Raw genomic sequence first — 24,913 nt, 5'->3', positions numbered from 1 at the left:
AGATATCACCGCATTTTACAATAAACTTACGTTGGGTTGCTTAAAAACAAATATCGCAAATCGAGTCACAATATTTGTCAGAAAAATCGCAATTAGATTTTCCCCCAAAATCGTGCAGCCCTAATACACACACACACACACACACACACTCGGGCACACACACACACACACACACACACACACACTCGGGCACACACACACTCGGGCACACACACACACACACACACACACACACACACACACACACACACACACACACACACACACACACACACACACACACACACACACACACACACACACACACACACACACACACACACACACACACACACACACACACACACACACACACACACACGTGCATAAACACACACTCGTGCAGACACATATATACACACACACTCGTGCAAAGACACGTATTTACACACTTAGAGGTATAAATAGCCAGAAGGCACTACAGTGAATATATATCAAGTAACGGTCCCAGGCGTGAGGCTAGGAGAATTAGATTGATCTCATCATTGAAAACACATTCAAATGATTTAGGAGGATCTGCCCCAGACAAGGGTTAGAATCATCTCTGCAGCTCCACTTAACACAGCGGCATGCTTGAAGCTTCAACGCTTCTGCCCATTCACTTTGAATGGGGTGACGTCACGCTTCGCCGAACTGCATTGTGGAGAGCGTAGCTACACGTTGCTCGCGTCGACGGAAGCGTCAGCCAATCAAATCCCGTTTATGAAAATCTGCCAGTATAACTGCTAGCCAATCAAAGCGCGTGTATGCTGCGAGTAGTGAACCACCCGGTGCTGTATGATCAGTCCCTGTTCACCTACCGGGATACAAACCGGAGGAGCCAGGCATGGAGGGAGGGGGCAGAGACAGTGGGTGAATCTGGTAGGTTTTCGCCTGTTTGGGGAGTTTATATCCAGTGTACCTCGTTTAAACATTGAATGGACAGCTAGCAGGCATAGACAGTATATATAGCTAGCATGGAATGCTAGCATTTAGCTTTGTATGTCGGGGGCGGGAGATTCATGTGATTGGTTGTTGGTCACGTTGCTCGCGTTGACTCCCCAAAGCTTCAGACAAGCCCACCGCCAACGCACGCTGCTGTGTGGACGCTCCGTCATACCGTAGTGCTTTCCCTGCGTCTGGCTTACACGTGTGGTCACGGTTTGAATACAGGCTTTAAAGGATATCAAGTCCGAAGGGGAACAGGCTCAGCGTGAGTTCGATCATATACTTCATCTATCCCTGGTTCAAAAACTGTTTCGTGAGGATTTGGGTTTTTTCTCCATCATTAATGCATGTTTTTATTATGGCTGTCAGTCGATTCAAATAGTTAATCGCACATGTTTTCTCCTCTGTCTTCATAACAGACAAAGCATGAGACTGAAGTTCCCACTGTGGGTCACAACAATGCGCTGTGACGTGCAGTCGACACGTTGGATACGATCCCAACGATCTAACGCAGCCCCTCGTCCTCCACAGCGTTAAGCTGCAGCCCCCATTTAGCTATCGCTGTTGTTGTCCACGCGTCTCCCCGGCAAACTTTCAAGCGTGGTCTGCCTTAGGCGAACGGCAGGAGCGGGGCTGTCAGCATCAGCTGGGTGCTTGGCTCGCTGTTATATCTCTCGCTAGAAGCTCCCACCATCCAAACAACAATAACAACAACAACGTCAAGCCTTTGGGCTCTGAAACTACGGGGTGGGCTGAGGACAAATACACATGCGTTAATCGCACGTTCAAATAATTAGTGGCGCTAAAATAAATGTGCTGTGAAGTTAACGTGTTATTAACGTGTTATTAACACGTTAACTTCACAGCGCTAGTTTTTATACATTTTGTGACGACACACGTGTCACTTAAAGACCGACAGAGACGTTGATGAAGCTGATCAGCTTTCAGAACGGGCCACTGGGTTATAGATTCATGGATCAGTTTATATAAAGCTTTTTAAATATCCCACACATTTCAATCTGCTTTCTGGAGCTTCACATGGTGATCTGAGATGTAGTCAACACTAACGAGCAATCAGAACAACAACAACAACAACAACAACAACAACAACAACAACAACAACATGATCTTTGACATTAACACAGATTTTGATAAGAATATTTTGAAAGGTTTTTATATAAATGGATCAGGACCTGAAACTTTCAGAGTCTCTTTACACAGAGGGGACACATGTTGATGTAGAAGAGACATGAGGAAGAGGGGACACATGTTGATGTAGAAGAGACATGAAGAAGAGGGGACACATGTTGATGTAGAAGAGACATGAGGAAGAGGGGACACATGTTCATGTAGAAGAGACATGGAGAAGAGGGGACACATGTTGATGTAGAAGAGACATGAGGAAGAGGGGAGACATGTTCATGTAGAAGAGACATGGAGAAGAGGGGACACATGTTGATGTAGAAGAGACATGAAGAAGAGGGGACACATGTTGATGTAGAAGAGACATGGAGAAGAGGGGACACATGTTGATGTAGAAGAGACATGAAGAAGAGGGGACACATGTTGATGTAGAAGAGACATGGAGAAGAGGGGACACATGTTGATGTAGAAGAGACATGAGGAAGAGGGGACACATGTTGATGTAGAAGAGACATGAGGAAGAGGGGAGACATGTTCATGTAGAAGAGACATGGAGAAGAGGGGACACATGTTGATGTAGAAGAGACATGAGGAAGAGGGGAGACATGTTCATGTAGAAGAGACATGGAGAAGAGGGGACACATGTTGATGTAGAAGAGACATGAAGAAGAGGGGACACATGTTGATGTAGAAGAGACATGGAGAAGAGGGGACACATGTTGATGTAGAAGAGACATGAAGAAGAGGGGACACATGTTGATGTAGAAGAGACATGGAGAAGAGGGGACACATGTTGATGTAGAAGAGACATGGAGAAGAGGGGACACATGTTGATGTAGAAGAGACATGAAGAAGAGGGGACACATGTTGATGTAGAAGAGACATGAGGAAGAGGGGAGACATGTTCATGTAGAAGAGACATGGAGAAGAGGGGACACATGTTGATGTAGAAGAGACATGAAGAAGAGGGGACACATGTTGATGTAGAAGAGACATCAAAAGAGGGGACACATGTTGATGTAGAAGAGACATGAAGAAGAGGGGACACATGTTGATGTAGAAGAGACGTGAAGAAGAGGGGACACATGTTGATGTAGAAGAGACATGGAGAAGAGGGGACACATGTTGATGTAGAAGAGACATGAAAAGAGGGGACACATGTTGATGTAGAAGAGACATGAAGAAGAGGGGACACATGTTGATGTAGAAGAGACGTGAAGAAGAGGGGACACATGTTGATGTAGAAGAGACATGAAGAAGAGGGGACACATGTTGATGTAGAAGAGACGTGAAGAAGAGGGGACACATGTTGATGTAGAAGAGACATGAAGAAGAGGGGACACATGTTGATGTAGAAGAGACATGAAGAAGAGGGGACACATGTTGATGTAGAAGAGACATGAAGAAGAGGGGACACATGTTGATGTAGAAGAGACATGAAGAAGAGGGGACACATGTTGATGTAGAAGAGACATGAAGAAGAGGGGACACATGTTGATGTAGAAGAGACATGAAGAAGAGGGGACACATGTTGATGTAGAAGAGACATGAAGAAGAGGGGACACATGTTGATGTAGAAGAGACGTGAAGAGGGGACACATGTTGATGTAGAAGAGACATGAAGGAGAGGGGACACATGTTGATGAAGAAGAGACGTGAAGAAGAGGGGACACATGTTGATGTAGAAGAGACATGAAGGAGAGAGGACACATGTTGATGTAGAAGAGACATGAAGAAGAGGGGACACATGTTGATGTAGAAGAGACGTGAAGAAGAGGGGACACATGTTGATGTAGAAGAGACATGAAGAAGAGGGGACACATGTTGATGAAGAAGAGACGTGAAGAAGAGGGGACACATGTTGATGTAGAAGAGACATGAAGAAGAGGGACACATGTTGATGTAGAAGAGACATGAAGAAGAGGGGACACATGTTGATGTAGAAGAGACATGGAGAAGAGGGGACACATGTTGATGTAGAAGAGACATGAAGAAGAGGGGACACATGTTGATGAAGAAGAGACATGAAGAAGAGGGGACACATGTTGATGAAGAAGAGACATGAAGAAGAGGGGACACATGTTGATGAAGAAGAGACGTGAAGAAGAGGGGACACATGTTGATGTAGAAGAGACATGAAGAAGAGGGACACATGTTGATGTAGAAGAGACATGAAGAAGAGGGGACACATGTTGATGTAGAAGAGACATGGAGAAGAGGGGACACATGTTGATGTAGAAGAGACATGAAGAAGAGGGGACACATGTTGATGAAGAAGAGATGTGAAGAAGAGGGGACACATGTTGATGTAGAAGAGACATGAAGAAGAGGGGACACATGTTGATGAAGAAGAGACGTGAAGAAGAGGCGACACATGTTGATGTAGAAGAGACATGAAGAAGAGGGACACATGTTGATGTAGAAGAGACATGAAGAAGAGGGGACACATGTTGATGTAGAAGAGACATGGAGAAGAGGGGACACATGTTGATGTAGAAGAGACATGAAGAAGAGGGGACACATGTTGATGTAGAAGAGACATGAAGAAGAGGGGACACATGTTGATGTAGAAGAGAGGACACATGTTGATGTAGAAGAGACGTGAAGAAGAGGGGACACATGTTGATGTAGAAGAGACATGAGGAAGAGGGGACAGATGTTGATGTAGAAGAGACATGAAGAAGAGGGGACACATGTTGATGTAGAAGAGACATGGAGAAGAGGGGACACATGTTGATGTAGAAGAGACATGAAGGAGAGGGGACACATGTTGAATTAGAAGAGACATGGAGAAGAGGGGACACATGTTGATGTAGAAGAGACATGGAGAAGAGGGGACACATGTTGATGTAGAAGAGACATGAAGGAGAGGGGACACATGTTGATGTAGAAGAGACGTGAAGAAGAGGGGACACGTGTTGATGTAGAAGAGACATGAAGAAGAGGGGACACGTGTTGATGTAGAAGAGACGTGAAAAGAGGGGACACGTGTTGATGTAGAAGAGACATGTGTCCCCTCTGTGTTTAGTTGAAATGACAGCAGAGTTATCACACACTGGTCATTTGTCCTGATGAGAGTTCATATCTGTTAGAAAACATGTGTTGCACTCTTTAATGAACTTGTAATTAGTGTTTCAGATAAGAGATACTTTATTGATCCCACATTGGGAAAAGTTAGCGTTGCTGCGACTTCAACAACAGAACAAGGCTTTCAGATAGGTCGAAATGAAAGAGTAGAAAGAAACAATACTAGCATTGAAACATCTCAAAGCAGGATTACAGCAGCTGAGCATATACAGCAGATAACACCTCTATACACTACAGAAACCCAACTGAAGCTTTACACAGATATACATCACGATGTTCTCACCTTCAGAGGGGAATGGAATATTACACTAAATGGAAATGAACAGTGTAAATAGTATAGTTTCTCGCTTTTAGGTGAAACTTTAATTCTACATATAAACCCTTCTTATGGTCTCATTATAATATTTAATGTGAGTATTTTGTATTCTAACTGTTCCCTTCTACCAGGGAGGTCTCGCCTCAGAGTGTCTGATGGTGTCTCAGGGTTGTTATTTGTTGTTGTCTCTCTCTCTGCAGCTTTCTGCCTGCTACACGATCTGTAGCCTCTCTCCATGTTCCCTGAGAGCTCCAGACCTTCCGCTAACACACCGGGGCATGTCCAGAGGAGAGGGTCTACATCAAGGTGTTATGATAGGGATCAGATCAGGAAGCTAACAGAAGCTAGCTAGCAACCAACAATAATGAAGATGCGCATCTGACAATGCTAACGGCTAACAGCTAGCGCGTCACAGTAACACACATTAATGCAGTGCCAGTGAACACAGTGATACCTGCACAGGTATACCCAGGACAGGTGTGGTGTTTATTAAAGGTTCCAGGATATGTGAGATGTCACTTCCCTCCCCTTCCCCCCGTGGTTTGATCCAGTGTTGCGATGCTAACAGGTAGCATCAGGCTAACAGCTAGCATCATGCTTACATGCTAGCAGCTTCCTCTTTCATTTCTCTCCGCTTGTATTAACCCAGCCCAGTTAATAAAGCTAAAAAAGACAGAACCAGACCCACCTCTTCGTATCAGGTCGCATCTTCCTGGGTCTCTCATTAGAAATAGTGTTAGCCAACAGTTAGCCACGTTAGCTTCGGTTAGTTTGTGTTCCTGTTAGCTCCCGGGCTGCATTGCGTTAGCTCCTGTTAGCTCTGAAGCTAACCAACGGCTGTGTGTCTGAACCGGGCGGATCGATATGATGAAGGGCGAAGCACTGCTCCTGTCTCCCCTGTGCGAGTGTCTCTCTTCGGGGTGAGTCTCTCTCTCGCTCTCTCTCTCTCTCTCTCTCTCGCTCTCTCACTCCCTCTCTCCAACGTGTTCTCTCTCTTCCTCTCGGGGGGCACCATAGGGGGGCACACGGCTCCCTGAGACTGAAGCGCACTGTTTTTAAATCCAAACGGTTATAACCCTCCGCAGGAAGTAGAGTCGTAGATCCCCGCATTAAAATCAATCATTTTTGTGAATAACGAGCAGCGCGCGGCTATTGTTCTCGTGCCTTTTGTGTGTCTGCGCGGAGCTGTGCGGGATTTTGGGTCAGTGTTGTGCGGGATTTGGGTCAGTGTTGTGCGGGATTTGTTCTCCCGTGACGCGGCAAGCCCCCCGCAGTGATTACATCACACAGGTGACTTCAGCTTCAGACAGAGAAAATATAATAAATAAATAAATAAATGTAAATAAAATATGGCCAGCGAGTGGACGCACGGCCCGCCCCTGCATGCGCGCTTACGTCACACAGCGTGGAGTGCAGAAAGGAACTTTGGGATTTGTAGTTTTCACTGATGTTATTAAAAAGTGTTCTTTCTGCCTAATTGAATAAGTCTGAACTTCTCGTCTGACTGGCCGTGTGCAGATTATGAGATATACATTAAAATAAAGATACCTCATTACACCTATGACAACATGTGCTTTATTATCCATGTTCAGACTGGGTTAACAACATCTTGGGATCTGTAGTTTCCCCAATATGTGCTACAGAAACAGTCTTCTGGCCTTAGCGTGTTATTCTTCCACAAGTATTTAACTCTTTCACAATTAGAAGAGATATTAAAATAAATAGATCTTGTAAAATATAAATATAAAGACCTGAGTACTTTTACTTTTACTCAAGTACAATATCTGAGTACTTCTACTTTTACTCAAGCACAAGATCTGAGTACTTCTACTTTTACTCAAGTACAAAATCTGAGTACTTCTACTTTTACTCAAGTACAAGATCTGAGTACTTCTACTCAAGTACAAGACCTGAGTACTTCTACTTTTACTCAAGTACAAGACCTGAGTACTTCTACTTTTACTCAAGTACAAGGTCTGAGTACTTTTACTCAAGTACAAGATCTGAGTACTTCTACTTTTACTACAAGATCTGAGTACTTCTACTTTTACTCAAGTACAAGATCTGAGTACTTCTACTTTTACTACAAGACCTGAGTACTTCTACTTTTACTCAAGTGCAAGGTCTGAATACTTTTACTCAAGTACAAGATCTGAGTACTTCTACTTTTACTTTTGGTTCTTTAACTATATGTTGATGCTATTATAACTTTTCAATACTTTCCGTGCACCTGCTGTTCTTCTCAGAGGGACCCTCTGGTGTTCTGTAGGTGTTAGTGCATGTCAATGGTCTGCAGAGGCTACAATCCTCCAGAGGGAGTTTCTCTCTCTCTCTGGTTTCAGACAGAGGGTGAAAAGTAAAGAACTGTGTGTGAGGGGGGAGATGCTCACTGACCTTACACACTAAAGTACCAGATATGTGTACTTCTACACACTCTCTCTCTCTCTCTCTCTCTCTCTCTCTCTCTCTCTCTCTCTCTCTCTCTCTCTCTCTAGCAGGTTGATAACTGACAACGTGACTCTGATTCCAGATGTTTTGGACCTCTCCGGTTCATTGGGCTGTGAGCTTGGTCTGATTTCTCTAGACTAAGAAAAGGCTTTGGACCGAGTTGAACACCAGTACTTGTGGCAGACGCTGGAAGCTTCTGGGTTCAGCTCTGGTCTCAGAGCCAAGATCCAGGTCTTGTACAGGGACATTGAGAGTGTACTGAAGATAAACGGTAGTTTGTGTGCTCCTTTTGACGCTCAGAGAGGAGTCCCACAGGCCTGCTCTTTGTCCGGGATGCTCTACTCCCTGGCCATAGAGCCCGTTTTACACCGGGTCAAAGTTACAGGGCTTCTCTTTTCCTGGCTGTAGGGATGTTTTTAAATTGTCTGCGTATGCGGAGGACATAATGGTCTTTGTTCAAAAACAAGATGACATCAATGTTTTAACTGAAACTGTGAGCAATTTTTGCAAAATCTCATCTGCTCGAGTCAACTGGGGGAAAGTGAGGCCTTAGCAGGAGGAGAGGGCGGTATTGACAGCTTGTTGTTACCTGGGGGTCTTGGTTGGAAAAGGTCAGGGGTAAAGTACCTGGGTGTTTATCTTGGTGATGACACGTTTTGTTTGAAGAACTGGGACGGGCTTATCGAGAAAGTGGAAGGCCGGTTAAAGAAGTGGATCCTTCCCAAACTTTCTTTTAAAGGGCGTATCCTTATTTTAAACAACCTTGTTTCCTCCATGCTGGCTCACCGGCTGGCATGCACCGACCCACCCGTAAACCTGCTGTCCAGGGTGCAGGCTCTCATGGTGGACTTCTTCTGGGACCGCATGCACTGGGTCCCTCAGAGCATCCTGTTCCTGCCAAAGGATGAGGGGGGACATGGCCTGGTTCACCTGGCAAGCAGAGGGGCTGCTTTCAGGCTCCGGTTCGTCCAGAGGTTCCTGACTGGACCTGCTGACCTGGTCTGGAGACCCGTAGCTCGGGCCTTATTGGAACGCTGTGGTGGGCTGGGTCTGGCTGAGTCGCTGTTCCTGATGGATCTAAAAGGATTACGCCTGAACAATCTCTCGGGTTTCTATGGAGGTCTCTTCAAGGTGTGGGGACTACTCAAAAAAGAGAGACCAGAGTGCTGTGGCTCACTGTTCTGGCTCCTCAGAGAGCCGGTGGTCCGTGGATCTCGGTTTGTGTGTGGAGTAGGGCCTCTACAACAGAGACTCTGTGAGGAGAGGACCCTCACGCTGGGCCAGGTGGTGGAGGTGTGTGGCCTCCGTCTGGACCACGCTGCAGGCCTGGCCTCACGTCTGAGCCTCAGGTCAGTCCGGGTGGTCAGCCTCCTGCTGCAGAGCTGGAAACAGCAGCTCAGCCAATCAGAGCTGGCGCTGATCGCTGCTCACTGTAACGGACTGAAGTCTCCAAATGACAATGACTCTTTTCCAGAGATCAATGTTTTCCTGACCTCAGTTCTGAGGGTTTTTTGTTAAACTTGGACAATGTCACTGATTTGAAGTTTAGCACCATGTCCAACAAAACATTTTATTATTTGGTGACAAAGGTGCTGAATCAGAGCAGACTCCAGGAGCGAGTGAACACCCGGTGGAGAGCCCACCTGGGCCTGACTGAGGCTCAGAGGCCTGAGTGGAGAGCGCTCTACAAGCCTCCGCTGACTAAGAGGGGGGGGGACCTCCAGTGGAGGGCTCTCCACGCTGCGGTAGCTGTCAATGCGTTTCAGTGATCAACCCTACAGTGTCTGACGCCTGTCCTTTCTGTGAACAGAGGGAAACCATTTTTCATTGTTTTACGGAATGTGGTCGACTCCTTTGTCTTTTTCAGTTCAATTCAATTCAAAGGGTCTTTATTGGCATGAAAGTTAAATTAAACAATGTTGCCAAAGCTGAGTTACTCACTCAGATGTTGATTTTGTTTAATGTGGTTTTTTCTAAGACAATGTTCATTTTGGGTTGTAGGTACAGTCAGAAGCAAAAGTGCAAAAGTCAGCTTTTTGAATTTTTTGTGGGGGCAGGCTAACATGGCCATGGACCTCAGCAGGAGGAATAAAGTTGCGGAATCATTGGATACCGATGCAGTTTCGATTTCAAGCGGATGGTTAAAGCAAGACTGAAAGCGGACTACGGTTACTTTGGCTTAACAAAAAATGTGGGATAATTTGAGGCCATGTGGTGCCTTAAAAATGCTTTGTGTTCTGTGTTGAAAGAGGATCTTATTTTCAGTCGTTGTCTGAACTGTCAATGTGTCTGTTTGGTTATTTGCTTTGTGAATAAAAAGTGGTTTGAAAAATCTCTCTCTCTCTCTCTCTCTCTCTCTCTCTCTCTCTCTCTCTCTCTCTCTCTCTCTCTCTCTCTCTCTCTCTCTCTCTCTCTCTCTCTCTCTCTCTCAGTTAGCATGCTAGGCTACCCCCGTTAGCTCCTGAGAGTAGACGCACCGGCTCCATCCACTCCCCGGTGCCGACAGACCGACTCTCTGTACACGCAGGCCCGACACACCGTTCTCTCCGACGGGACGCAGTGTCCGCTCCTCCATTGAAGATGATTAAGCTGTTTTCCCTGAAGCAGCAGAAGAAAGACGAGGAGTCTGCGGGAGGAAACCGCTCGGGATCCGGGGGAAAGAAAGCCAGCGCGGCCCAGCTCCGGATACAGAAAGGTGGGTAAAGACCTGGCTCTGAGACCTGAAGGAGGATCAGGATGTTAGAGAGAGACCCGAGGAGGACCAGAGAGAGACCCGAACACTGAGCCTCTAACCCGTGTGGGATCAGGCTAACAGGCTAACGTGCTAACAGCTAGTGGGGCTAGTCGGGGCTAAATCTAAAAACAAAACAAAGCTAGGCTAGTCTGTTAGCACACAGCTAGCAACAAACAACACTAATGGATCCAGAATTCACTGCTGAGCAACCAGCTCTTATTTCACTCTTAGTTACTAAACACAGTGTTATTGTGAGGCTAACAGCAGATAGCTTCTACATGCTAACCTGCTGTGTCAGCTCTCTGTGTTCCTACCATAGACTGTATATATAAATATATGTATTTGTGTATATATATATATATGTATATTCTCCTTCTCATCAGATCTGTGTGTTTCTGGGAGGGAGATCTGTAACCGGTTTACAACATAAAGTAAACAACAACAATAGAATAAAAACATATGAAGTGTATTAGCAGTACCTGGTAGCATTAAAGCAGGATGCATGTAGAACATAACATGTGTTATTAAAAGTAATATAGGTGTTAATGAGAGGCTGCAGGTGAGACTGACTGTGTACTGTATAAAGTACACAGGAGAAGTACTTGTTATTGAGTATTTCCATGTTCTGCTCCTTAATAAATATACCCGAATACAGAGGTGGAGAAACGAGTGTCTTTAATCACTTTCCTGAGAACATCAACAGAGACACTCTGACCTCAGATCCAGTTATTGGAACTAAACGAAGAACTAGAGAAACAAAAAGTAAGGAAACGCATCCCAAAATGTTCCCAAACATATCAGAGAGAGAGAGGGAACATGATGTGGAAAACTGGACACACACACACACACACACACACACACACACACACACACACACACACACACACACACACACACACACACACACACACACACACACACACACACACACACACACACACACACACACACACACACACACACACACTCTGATGTTGTTATTGTGTGTTTTGCAGACATTAATGAGTTGAACCTGCCAAAGACGTGTGAGATTAACTTCCCCGACGACGATGACCTCCTGAATTTCAGACTCATCATCTCACCTGACGAGGTGAGTGTCTACTTTAAAGAGTCCTCTCCTGGTGATGTTCAGGTGTATATCAGTATGTAGTGTCTCTACTTTAAAGAGTCCTCTCCTGCTGATGTTCAGGTGTATATCAGTATGTAGTGTCTCTACTTTAAAGAGTCCTCTCCTGCTGATGTTCAGGTGTATATCAGTATGTAGTGTCTCTACTTTAAAGAGTCCTCTCCTGCTGATGTTCAGGTGTATATCAATATGTAGTGTCTCTACTTTAAAGAGTCCTCTCCTGCTGATGTTCAGGTGTATGTCAGTATGTAGTGTCTCTACTTTAAAGAGTCCTCTCCTGCTGATGTTCAGGTGTATATCAGTATGTAGTGTCTCTACTTTAAAGAGTCCTCTCCTGCTGATGTTCAGGTGTATATCAGTATGTAGTGTCTCTACTTTAAAGAGTCCTCTCCTGCTGATGTTCAGGTGTATATCAGTATGTAGTGTCTCTACTTTAAAGAGTCCTCTCCTGCTGATGTTCAGGTGTATATCAGTATGCAGTGTCTCTACTTTAAAGAGTCCTCTCCTGGTGATGTTCAGGTGTATATCAGTATGTAGTGTCTCTACTTTAAAGAGTTCTCTCCTGCTGATGTTCAGGTGTATATCAGTATGTAGTGTCTCTGCTTTAAAGAGTCCTCTCCTGCTGATGTTCAGGTGTATATCAGTATGCAGTGTCTCTACTTTAAAGAGTCCTCTCCTGGTGATGTTCAGGTGTATATCAGTATGTAGTGTCTCTACTTTAAAGAGTTCTCTCCTGCTGATGTTCAGGTGTATATCTGTGTGTAGTGTCTCTACTTTAAAGAGTCCTCTCCTGCTGATGTTCAGGTGTATATCAGTATGTAGTGTCTCTACTTTAAAGAGTCCTCTCCTGCTGATGTTCAGGTGTATATCAGTATGTCTCTACTTTAAAGAGTCCTCTCCTGCTGATGTTCAGGTGTATATCAGTATGTCTCTACTTTAAAGAGTCCTCTCCTGCTGATGTTCAGGTGTATATCAGTATGTAGTGTGTATACTTTAAAGAGTCCTCTCCTGTTGATGTTCAGGTGTATATCAGTATGTAGTGTCTCTACTTTAAAGAGTCCTCTCCTGCTGATATTCAGGTGTATATCAGTATGTAGTGTCTCTACTTTAAAGAGTCCTCTCCTGCTGATGTTCAGGTGTATATCAGTATGTAATGTCTCTACTTTAAAGAGTCCTCTCCTGCTGATATTCAGGTGTATATCAGTATGTAGTGTCTCTACTTTAAAGAGTCCTCTCCTGCTGATGTTCAGGTGTATATCAGTATGTAGTGTCTCTACTTTGAAGAGTCCTCTCCTGCTGATGTTCAGGTGTATATCAGTATGTAGTGTCTCTACTTTAAAGAGTCCTCTCCTGGTGATGTTCAGGTGTATATCAGTATGTAGTGTCTCTACTTTAAAGAGTCCTCTCCTGCTGATGTTCAGGTGTATATCAGTATGTAGTGTCTCTACTTTAAAGAGTCCTCTCCTGGTGATGTTCAGGTGTATATCAGTATGCAGTGTCTCTACTTTAAAGAGTCCTCTCCTGCTGATGTTCAGGTGTATATCAGTATGTAGTGTCTCTACTTTAAAGAGTCCTCTCCTGCTGATGTTCAGGTGTATATCAGTATGTAGTGTTTCTACTTTAAAGAGTCCTCTCCTGTTGATGTTCAGGTGTATATCAGTATGTAGTGTCTCTACTTTAAAGAGTCCTCTCCTGCTGATGTTCAGGTGTATATCAGTATGTAGTGTCTCTACTTTAAAGAGTCCTCTCCTGCTGATGTTCAGTTGTATATCAGTATGTAGTGTCTCTACTTTAAAGAGTCCTCTCCTGCTGATGTTCAGGTGTATATCAGTATGTAGTGTCTCTACTTTAAAGAGTCCTCTCCTGCTGATTTTCAGTTGTATATCTGTATGTAGTGTCTCTACTTTAAAGAGTCCTCTCCTGCTGATGTTCAGGTGTATATCAGTATTTAGTGTCTCTACTTTAAAGAGTCCTCTCCTGCTGATGTTCAGGTGTATATCAGTATGCAGTGTCTCTACTTTAAAGAGTCCTCTCCTGCTGATGTTCAGGTGTATATCAGTATTAGTGTCTCTACTTTAAAGAGTCCTCTCCTGCTGATGTTCAGGTGTATATCAGTATGTAGTGTCTCTACTTTAAAGAGTCCTCTCCTGCTGATGTTCAGGTGTATATCAGTATGCAGTGTCTCTACTTTAAAGAGTCCTCTCCTGCTGATGTTCAGGTGTATATCAGTATTAGTGTCTCTACTTTAAAGAGTCCTCTCCTGCTGATGTTCAGGTGTATATCAGTATGTAGTGTCTCTACTTTAAAGAGTCCTCTCCTGCTGATGTTCAGGTGTATATCAGTATGTAGTGTCTCTACTTTAAAGAGTCCTCTCCTGCTGATGTTCAGGTGTATATCAGTATGTAGTGTCTCTACTTTAAAGAGTCCTCTCCTGCTGATGTTCAGGTGTATATCAGTATGTAGTATCTCTACTTTAAAGAGTCCTCTCCTGCTGATGTTCAGGTGTATATCAGTATGTAGTGTCTCTACTTTAAAGAGTCCTCTCCAGCTGATGTTCAGGTGTATATCAGTATGTAGTGTCGCTACTTTAAAGAGTGCTCTCCTGCTGATGTTCAGGTGTATATCAGTATGTAGTGTCTCTACTTTAAAGAGTCCTCTCCTGCTGATGTTCAGGTGTATATCAGTATGTAGTGTCTCTACTTTAAAGAGTCCTCTCCTGCTGATGTTCAGGTGTATATCATTATGTAGTGTCTCTACTTTAAAGAGTCTTCTCCTGCTGATGTTCAGGTGTATATCATTATGTAGTGTCTCTACTTTAAAGAGTCCTCTCCTGCTGATGTTCAGGTGTAGATCAGTATGTAGTGTCTCTACTTTAAAGAGTCCTCTCCTGCTGATGTTCAGGTGTATATCAGTATGTAGTGTCTCTACTTTAAAGAGTCCTCTCCTGCTGATGTTCAGGTGTATATCAGTATATAGTGTCTCTACTTTAAAGAGTCCTCTCCTGCTGATGTTCAGGTGCATATCAGTATGTAGTCTCTCTACTTTAAAGAGTCCTCTCCTGTTGATGTTCAGGTGTATATCAGTATGTAGTGTCTCTACTTTAAAGAGTCCTCTCCTGCTGATGCTCAGGTGTATATCAGAATGTAGTGTCTCTACTTTAAAGAGTCCTCTCCTGCTGATGCTCAGGTGTATATCAGAATGTAGTGTCTCTACTTTAAAGAGTCCTCTCCTGCTGATGTTCAGGTGTATATCAGTATGTAGTGTCTCTACTTTAAAGAGTCCTCTCCTGCTGATGTTCAGGTGTATATCAGTATGTAGTGTCTCTACTTTGAAGAGTCCTCTCCTGCTGATGTTCAGGTGTATATCAGTATGTAGTGTCACTACTTTAAAGAGTCCTCTCCTGCTGATGTTCAGGTGTATATCAGTATGTAGTGTCTCTACTTTAAAGAGTCCTCTCCTGCTGATGTTCAGGAGTATATCAGTATGTAGTGTCTCTACTTTAAAGAGTCCTCTCCTGTTGATGTTCAGGTGTATATCAGTATGTAGTGTCTCTACTTTAAAGAGTCCTCTCCTGTTGATGTTCAGGTGTATATCAGTATGTAGTGTCTCTACTTTAAAGAGTCCTCTCCTGCTGATGTTCAGGTGTATATCAGTATGTAGTGTCACTACTTTAAAGAGTCCTCTCCTGCTGATGTTCAGGTGTATATCAGTATGTAGTGTCACTACTTTAAAGAGTCCTCTCCTGCTGATGTTCAGGTGTATATCAGTATGTAGTGTCACTACTTTAAAGAGTCCTCTCCTGCTGATGTTCAGGTGTATATCAGTATGTAGTGTCACTACTTTAAAGAGTCCTCTCCTGCTGATGTTCAGGTGTATATCCGTATATAGTGTCTCTACTTTAAAGAGTCCTCTCCTGCTGATGTTCAGGTGTATATCAGTATGTAGTATCTCTACTTTAAAGAGTTCTCTCCTGCTGATGTTCAGGTGTATATCAGTATGTAGTGTCTCTACTTTAAAGAGTCCTCTCCTGCTGATGTTCAGGTGTATATCAGTATATAGTGTCTCTACTTTAAAGAGTCCTCTCCTGCTGATGTTCAGGTGCATATCAGTATGTAGTGTCTCTACTTTAAAGAGTCCTCTCCTGCTGATGTTCAGGTGTATATCAGTATGTAGTGTCTGTACTTTAAAGAGTCCTCTCCTGCTGATGTTCAGGTGTATATCAGTATGTAGTGTCTCTACTTTAAAGAGTCTTCTCCTGCTGATGTTCAGGTGTATATCAGTATGTAGTGTCACTACTTTAAAGAGTCCTCTCCTGCTGATGTTCAGGTGTATATCAGTATGTAGTGTCACTACTTTAAAGAGTCCTCTCCTGCTGATGTTCAGGTGTATATCAGTATGTAGTGTCTCTACTTTAAAGAGTTCTCTCCTGCTGATGTTCAGGTGTATATCAGTATGTAGTGTCTCTACTTTAAAGAGTCCTCTCCTGCTGATGTTCAGGTGTATATCAGTATATAGTGTCTCTACTTTAAAGAGTCCTCTCCTGCTGATGTTCAGGTGCATATCAGTATGTAGTGTCTCTACTTTAAAGAGTCCTCTCCTGCTGATGCTCAGGTGTATATCAGAATGTAGTGTCTCTACTTTAAAGAGTCCTCTCCTGCTGATGTTAATCTGTGTTTTTGTCTCACAGGGTTTTTACAAAGGAGGGAAATTTGTCTTCAGCTTTAAGGTGAGGTGTGTGTGTGTGTGTGTGTGTGTGTGTGTGTGTGTGTGTGTGTGTGTGTGTGTGTGTGTGTGTGTGTGTGTGTCACATTAACTCACATAGTTTTATAAATCTGCAGAAGCAATAACTGCATAATATTCTCACCTGTCGTTCAATCATCACTGAATTATTCTGTGTGCTGTATCCAGAAGTGGAAGTAGTGGATTACAAAATACTTTGTTACTTACTTTCTACTTCTCACATGTTGAACTCAAATACCTGTACTTTCTACTTCTTACATGTTGAACTCAAATACCTGTACTTTCTACTTCTTACATGTTGAACTCAAATACCTGTACTTTCTACTTCTCACATGTTGAACTCAAATACCTGTACTTTCTACTTCTTACATGTTGAACTCAAATACCTGTACTTTCTACTTCTTACATGTTGAACACAAATACCTGTACTTTCTACTTCTTACATGTTGAACTCAAATACCTGTACTTTCTACTTCTTACATGTTGAACACAAATACCTGTACTTTCTACTTCTTACATGTTGAACTCAAATACCTGTACTTTCTACTTCTTACATGTTGAACTCAAATACCTGTACTTTCTACTTCTTACATGTTGAACTCAAATACCTGTACTTTCTACTTCTTACATGTTGAACACAAATACCTGTACTTTCTACTTCTTACATGTTGAACTCAAATACCTGTACTTTCTACTTCTTACATGTTGAACTCAAATACCTGTACTTTCTACTTCTTACATGTTGAACTCAAATACCTGTACTTTCTACTTCTTACGTGTTGAACTCAAATACCTGTACTTTCTACTTCTTACATGTTGAACTCAAATACCTGTACTTTCTACTTCTTACATGTTGAACTCAAATACCTGTACTTTCTACTTCTTACATGTTGAACTCAAATACCTGTACTTTCTACTTCTTACATGTTGAACTCAAATACCTGTACTTTCTACTTCTTACATGTTGAACTCAAATACCTGTACTTTCTACTTCTTACATGTTGAACTCAAATACCTGTACTTTCTACTTCTTACATGTTGAACTCAAATACCTGTACTTTCTACTTCTTACATGTTGAACTCAAATACCTGTACTTTCTACTTCTTACATGTTGAACACAAATACCTGTACTTTCTACTTCTTACATGTTGAACACAAATACCTGTACTTTCTACTTCTTACATGTTGAACTCAAATACCTGTACTTTCTACTTCTTACATGTTGAACTCAAATACCTGTACTTTCTACTTCTTACATGTTGAACTCAAATACCTGTACTTTCTACTTCTTACATGTTGAACACAAATACCTGTACTTTCTACTTCTTACATGTTGAACTCAAATACCTGTACTTTCTACTTCTTACATGTTGAACTCAAATACCTGTACTTTCTACTTCTTACATGTTGAACTCAAATACCTGTACTTTCTACTTCTTACATGTTGAACTCAAATACCTGTACTTTCTACTTCTTACGTGTTGAACTCAAATACCTGTACTTTCTACTTCTTACATGTTGAACTCAAATACCTGTACTTTCTACTTCTTACATGTTGAACTCAAATACCTGTACTTTCTACTTCTTACATGTTGAACTCAAATACCTGTACTTTCTACTTCTTACATGTTGAACTCAAATACCTGTACTTTCTACTTCTTACATGTTGAACTCAAATACCTGTACTTTCTACTTCTTACATGTTGAACTCAAATACCTGTACTTTCTACTTCTTACATGTTGAACTCAAATACCTGTACTTTCTACTTCTTACATGTTGAACTCAAATACCTGTACTTTCTACTTCTTACATGTTGAACACAAATACCTGTACTTTCTACTTCTTACATGTTGAACTCAAATACCTGTACTTTCTACTTCTTACATGTTGAACACAAATACCTGTACTTTCTACTTCTTACATGTTGAACTCAAATACCTGAACTTTCTACTTCTTACATGTTGAACACTAATACCTGTACTTTCTACTTCTTACATGTTGAACTCAAATACCTGTACTTTCTACTTCTCACATGTTGAACTCAAATACCTGTACTTTCTACTTCTTACATGTTGAACTCAAATACCTGTACTTTCTACTTCTTACATGTTGAACTCAAATACCTGTACTTTCTACTTCTTACATGTTGAACTCAAATACCTGTACTTTCTACTTCTTACATTTTGAACTCAAATACCTGTACTTTCTACTTCTTACATTTTGAACTCAAATACCTGTACTTTCTACTTCTTACATGTTGAACTCAAATACCTGTACTTTCTACTTCTTACATTTTGAACTCAAATACCTGTACTTTCTACTTCTTACATTTTGATGTAAGAAGTATTTTTAAACAGGAGTATGTGTACTTGTACTGTAGTAAAGGGTGTGTGTACGTTTACCAGAGTGTGTGTAAACAGGAGGATCTGTAGTAAAGGTGTGTGTCCTCTGGTATTGCAGGTAGGACAGGGTTACCCCCACGACCCCCCCAAGGTGAAGTGTGAGACGATGGTTTATCACCCCAACATCGACCTGGAGGGAAACGTCTGCCTAAATATCTTAAGGTATGTTCACAGACACTCTGTCTATTCTCTTCCTGTGTCCCTGAAGGAAGCATCTCTCTGGACCAATGGGATCTTTCCATTCTTATTATAATAATCAGCTGTGTTATATCTCTCCCCCCACAGAGAGGACTGGAAGCCTGTGTTGACAGTAAACTCCATCATCTACGGTCTACAGTATCTATTTCTAGTGAGTATCTCCTCCATCCATCACACACTCTCCACCAATCAGATCCCTCCATCCATCACACACTCTCCACCAATCAGATCCCTCCGTCCATCACACACTCTCCACCAATCAGATCCCTCCATCCATCACACACTCTCCACCAATCAGATCCCTCCATCCATCACACACTCTCCACCAATCAGATCCCTCCATCCATCACACACTCTCCACCAATCAGATCCCTCCGTCCATCACACACTCTCCACCAATCAGATCCCTCCATCCATCACACACTCTCCACCAATCAGATCCCTCCATCCATCACACACTCTCCACCAATCAGATCCCTCCATCCATCACACACTCTCCACCAATCAGATCCCTCTATTCATCACACACTCTCCACCAATCAGATCCCTCTATTCATCACACACTCTCCACCAATCAGATCCCTCCATCCATCACACACTCTCCACCAATCAGATCCCTCCGTCCATCACACACTCTCCACCAATCAGATCCCTCTATTCATCACACACTCTCCACCAATCAGATCCCTCCATCCATCACACACTCACCACCAATCAGATCCCTCTATTCATCACACACTCTACAACAATCAGATCCCTCTATTCATCACACACTCTCCTCCAATCAGATCCTTCTATTCATCACACTCTCCTCCAATCAGATCCCTCTATTCATCACACACTCTCCTCCAATCAGATCCCTCTATTCATCACACACTCTCCACCAATCAGATCCCTCTATTCATCACACTCTCCACCAATCAGATCCCTCTATTCATCACACTCTCCACCAATCAGATCCCTCTATTCATCACACACTCTCCTCCAATCAGATCCTTCTATTCATCACACTCTCCTCCAATCAGATCCTTCTATTCATCACACTCTCCTCCAATCAGATCCCTCTATTCATCACACACTCTCCTCCAATCAGATCCCTCTATTCATCACACACTCTCCACCAATCAGATCCCTCTATTCATCACACTCTCCACCAATCAGATCCCTCTATTCATCACACTCTCCACCAATCAGATCCCTCTATTCATCACACTCTCCACCAATCAGATCCCTCTATTCATCACACTCTCCACCAATCAGATCCCTCTATTCATCACACTCTCTCCTCCAATCAGATCCCTCTATTCATCACACTCTCCTCCAATCAGATCCCTCTAATAATTTTGGGAAATGAATTATTCAATAATTATATTGACAAATGTCCTGATGTTTGTCTGTCAGTGTGATTATTATGGGATGTTTATTGTTGTTGTTGTTGTTGTGTTCCTGCTCCCTTCGAGATGAATGTGTTATTATTATGCTCCATGTTTAATGCTGACACATAATGGAGACCTCAGTGATTCACTGCACAGAACACTCAGATGCCCCTCCACTGAAGAGTCCTTTCCCCCTAGGAGCCCAACCCTGAGGACAGATAGATAAGACTAACTCCCCTCTCCCCCCCCCCCTCTCCCTCTCCCCCCCCCCCCCTCTCCCTCTCCCCCCCCCCCCTCTCCCTCTCCCCCCCCCCCAGGAGCCTAACCCCGAGGACCCCCTGAACAAAGAGGCAGCTGAAGTCCTGCAGACCAACCGGAGGCTGTTTGAGCAGAACGTGCACCGCTCGCTGAGGGGGGGCTACGTGGGGGCCACCTACTTCGAGAGGTGTCTCAAATAACTCCACGTCCAATCATCTTCCTCCCCCCCTTCCTTCCCCTCCTTCCTCCTCTTCCTCTTCCTCTCCAGATCCTGCAGACAGAAGCAGGATCTGCAGGAAGCCAGAAGACGCTTTCTGTTTCAAAACAAAAGAAGAAGAAACTTCCTCCCTCTTTCCTCCCCCCTTATGCCCCACACTCCGCCCCCCCCCCTCATGCCCCCCTCTCTCTCCCCCCCCTCATGCCCCCCCTCTCTCTCCCCCTTATTTCTCTCTGTTTTCCTTCCAAGACGCAAAACCTTCAACCGTTTACACGCCGCAGGACGCCGACACACAACACAGAAACTGGACTCAAAAAGGGGGTGAGGATGGGGGGGGGGGGGGGGTGTGAGACAGGTGAGGGTGGGGTGGGGTGGGGAGGGGGGATGAGACAGGGGAGGGGGGGGGAGACAGGTAAGGGTCAGTGAATGTTTTGGGGTGAGTCGATGATTCTCCATGACGCTGACGATGATAATAATGATGATGAAATCCACATGATTTTCTTTATTTTTTATTTTTTATGTGTGTGGCCCCCTGCAACAGTCAGCTGATCAGAAGGACACGCCCCCTCCCTCTCGTAGCCTCTGATTGGTCGTTGCTCAGCCAGGCAGCAAACTCCAAACTCACTTAACCAACCGTCTCCACACAGAAACACCCTTCCTCCGATAAACACAAAGAACAGCCAATCCACACCAGGGGGAGGGGCTTATGATATAAATGGGAGGAGCTTATGATATTAATGGGAGGGGCTTACGTCTCAACAACAGCAATGCGCCTTAAAACATCTCGTAACGTTCCCTTAACACGAGACGGGTTTCTAGACGTGACAGATATAGTGATGTCACATTGAGGGGGAGGGGCCTGCTGGAGAAAGGGGAGGGGCTTGTTCTCCTATCAACAACAGGAAAGCCTTAAAATGTCCCTCTTGGTAGCCAGTGGTAAAGAAGGAGGGGCTTAATCATAGCAGTGGGAGGGGCTTGTACGAGAAGACACGCCTTAAAAAGTTCCTTAAAGCGAGACGGCAACAAATGAGCTGGAGGTGTTGTGATGTCAGAGCTAGAGGGAGGAGCCTAGTGATGTCAGAGTGGGCGGGGCTTATCTTAACGACCTGCAGTTGGTCACAAGACTCTTTGGGGTCAGTTTGGAGTTTGCTGCTAAAACACACACACACATATGAAACACACACTGAGCGCGTTGGGGGCGGAGCTTCGTGTTCCAGAGGGTGGGGCCATGTGGGAGGGTGGGGTTTACAGGGAAGTGGCTTTTGATTTTGATTTAGGGGGGTTGTTGTGGGCGAGGTCACAGGGGGAGGGGCTTAAAACGTTACGACTCTATTGTGTATATTGAAACCCCGGCTGTTCACATTGACTGCAATATGATTTATGTTAAATAAAATATGAACTTGAATGATTGTAACCGCTGTGGCGTTGTGTTTCTAGTCTGATTTACATTTACATTTGATTAAAAACATTAAATATTTAAATAAATTCAGACAAAAAGTCAGAAATCCGAGATAAAAAAACCTCCACATAATTCAGATAATAATCCCCCAAACGTCGGATCCAGTTTTTTAGTCATAAAGAATATGTCGCTCCTTAAGGTCCTGACAAGCCGATTTCAGCCATCGATGAGCGTCCTGTCGCCCTACTCAGATTGGTGTGTTCCGCCCCGTCGTGTTTGTTCGGCCTTTTTGCTGACACCTGTCGGCTGTCGGCAAAAGGCCGTCGGTCAAAGCAATCCTTCTGATTCTGATTGGCTGTTCAGCTAGCGAATCAGTGCATGAGAAGCCAAATGGAAGTGAGGGACCCAAACAAACTACTAAGAAGGCAAATGTGAGATTCCATTGAACTCCAGCTCTCGACTCAGGTTGGGGAAAGCCCCGTGAGCTCCTGCTGGAGAGGGAACATGGAACACGCTATCTGTTGTTTGTTTATATCACGCAGTCTGTCTTCAGGTTGTTGCCTCTTTTGAGTGACGAATACACACTACCGCCGCCTGCTGGTGAGGAGAGTATATATATGGAGATATATATCCAGTCTCTGATTGTGTTACGTTATTATTATGCTATCATACTTGTTTGATTTTGAAATTGTATATATGTCCTCATCTGTAGCCTGTTATTGTCTCATTACACCGCACTGTGAATGAATCAAAGTAAATATATAAGTCATCATGAACTCATCTGTCCATCAGACAGAGGGCTGCTGTGCCTCCTGTCATCATTAAAGGACGTCTCTTTAAAATGACCGCTCAGTGGAGAGGAGTTCTCATTTCTCTAACCGCCTGCTGCTTCCCCTCCTCTCTCCTCGGTTCGACTCCTCTCTCCTGGCTTCCCCTCCTCTCTCCTCGTCTCCTCCGCTCGCATCTTCTGTGGGCGGGACGAAGTCTCGAGGAGGATAGGAGTCGAGGAGTGGAATCTCAGAAATGAGATACGGCCCCAGAGTCATGTGACGTCCTTATTTATCAATAAACACAGGGAGTCATGTGACTCAGCAAAGCGTTCCTATTGGTCGGAAGAAGAGGGGCGGAGCCAACTCCACGGAATAAAATATATAACACTTTTATAAATCCATTTGTTGATATTTTAATATAACATTAATACATTTAACATCATTTGAATAATGTATTCATATTACTCATTAAACCTCACTCATTACTCTTTCACACTTTATTCATTGATCACATGTTCAAACTAATGGATCCTCTAATCAATGTGTTGTCTTGAACATCAAAACTTTATTTCTCCACGCCTCCTGAACAAAGACACCTGTCCTTTAAAAATAAATGTACTTTCATATTTCAGTGAAGAAAGTGTGTGACTTCAGGCTCTCTCTCTCTGTGTCCTCTGAGTGTAGAAAGTGTGTGTGACTTCAGGCTCTCTCTCTGTGTCCTCTGAGTGTAGAAAGTGTGTGTGACTTCAGGCTCTCTCTCTCTGTGTCCTCTGAGTGTAGAAAGTGTGTGTGACTTCAGGCTCTCTCTCTCTGTGTCCTCTGAGTGTAGAAAGTGTGTGTGACTTCAGGCTCTCTCTCTCTCTGAGTGTAGAAAGTGTGTGTGACTTCAGGCTCTCTCTCTCTGTGTCCTCTGAGTGTAGAAAGTGTGTGTGACTTCAGGCTCTCTCTCTCTCTGAGTGTAGAAAGTGTGTGACTTCAGGCTCTCTCTCTCTCTGAGTGTAGAAAGTGTGTGACTTCAGGCTCTCTCTCTCTGAGTGTAGAAAGTGTGTGACTTCAGGCTCTCTCTCTCTCTGAGTGTAGAAAGTGTGTGACTTCAGGCTCTCTCTCTCTCTGAGTGTAGAAAGTGTGTGACTTCAGGCTCTCTCTCTCTGAGTGTAGAAAGTGTGTGACTTCAGGCTCTCTCTCTCTGAGTGTAGAAAGTGTGTGACTTCAGGCTCTCTCTCTCTGAGTGTAGAAAGTGTGTGACTTCAGGCTCTCTCTCTCTCTGAGTGTAGAAAGTGTGTGACTTCAGGCTCTCTCTCTCTCTGAGTGTAGAAAGTGTGTGTGACTTCAGGCTCTCTCTCTGTGTCCTCTGAGTGTAGAAAGTGTGTGTGACTTCAGGCTCTCTCTCTGTGTCCTCTGAGTGTAGAAAGTGTGTGTGACTTCAGGCTCTCTCTCTCTGTGTCCTCTGAGTGTAGAAAGTGTGTGTGACTTCAGGCTCTCTCTCTCAGTGTCCTCTGAGTGTAGAAAGTGTGTGTGACTTCAGGCTCTCTCTCTGTGTCCTCTGAGTGTAGAAAGTGTGTGTGACTTCAGGCTCTCTCTCTCTGTGTCCTCTGAGTGTAGAAAGTGTGTGTGACTTCAGGCTCTCTCTGAGTGTAGAAAGTGTGTGTGACTTCAGGCTCTCTCTGAGTGTAGAAAGTGTGTGTGACTTCAGGCTCTCTCTGAGTGTAGAAAGTGTGTGTGACTTCAGGC

The 24,913-nt window shown here is 43.8% G+C and overlaps 2 protein-coding genes across 2 annotated transcripts in view; one reads left to right on the top strand and one right to left on the bottom strand.

The window, feature by feature from the left end:
• fbxl19 (F-box and leucine rich repeat protein 19) overlaps positions 1-6,734 on the bottom strand; it is a 49,099-nt gene extending 42,365 nt beyond the window's left edge. The window contains 1 exon segment of the mRNA XM_079642551.1: positions 6,201-6,734. The gene's annotated coding sequence lies outside the window, so the exon portion shown is untranslated.
• A 3,664-nt stretch (positions 6,735-10,398) lies between these two features.
• On the top strand, positions 10,399-22,257 carry ube2m (ubiquitin conjugating enzyme E2 M). Its single transcript, XM_079642552.1, has 6 exons — positions 10,399-10,655; positions 11,690-11,784; positions 16,508-16,546; positions 19,023-19,126; positions 19,250-19,313; positions 20,856-22,257. Exons 1-6 carry the CDS (start codon positions 10,541-10,543, stop codon positions 20,994-20,996), a joined length of 558 nt encoding a protein of 185 aa, XP_079498678.1. The 5' UTR covers positions 10,399-10,540; the 3' UTR covers positions 20,997-22,257.
• The last annotated feature ends 2,656 nt before the right edge of the window (positions 22,258-24,913 follow it).

The sequence above is a fragment of the Notothenia rossii genome (assembly GCF_949606895.1).
Source record: "Notothenia rossii genome assembly, chromosome: 8".
NCBI classification, from domain to species: domain Eukaryota; kingdom Metazoa; phylum Chordata; class Actinopteri; order Perciformes; family Nototheniidae; genus Notothenia; species Notothenia rossii.
This window is presented reverse-complemented; position numbering and strand designations above follow the sequence as displayed.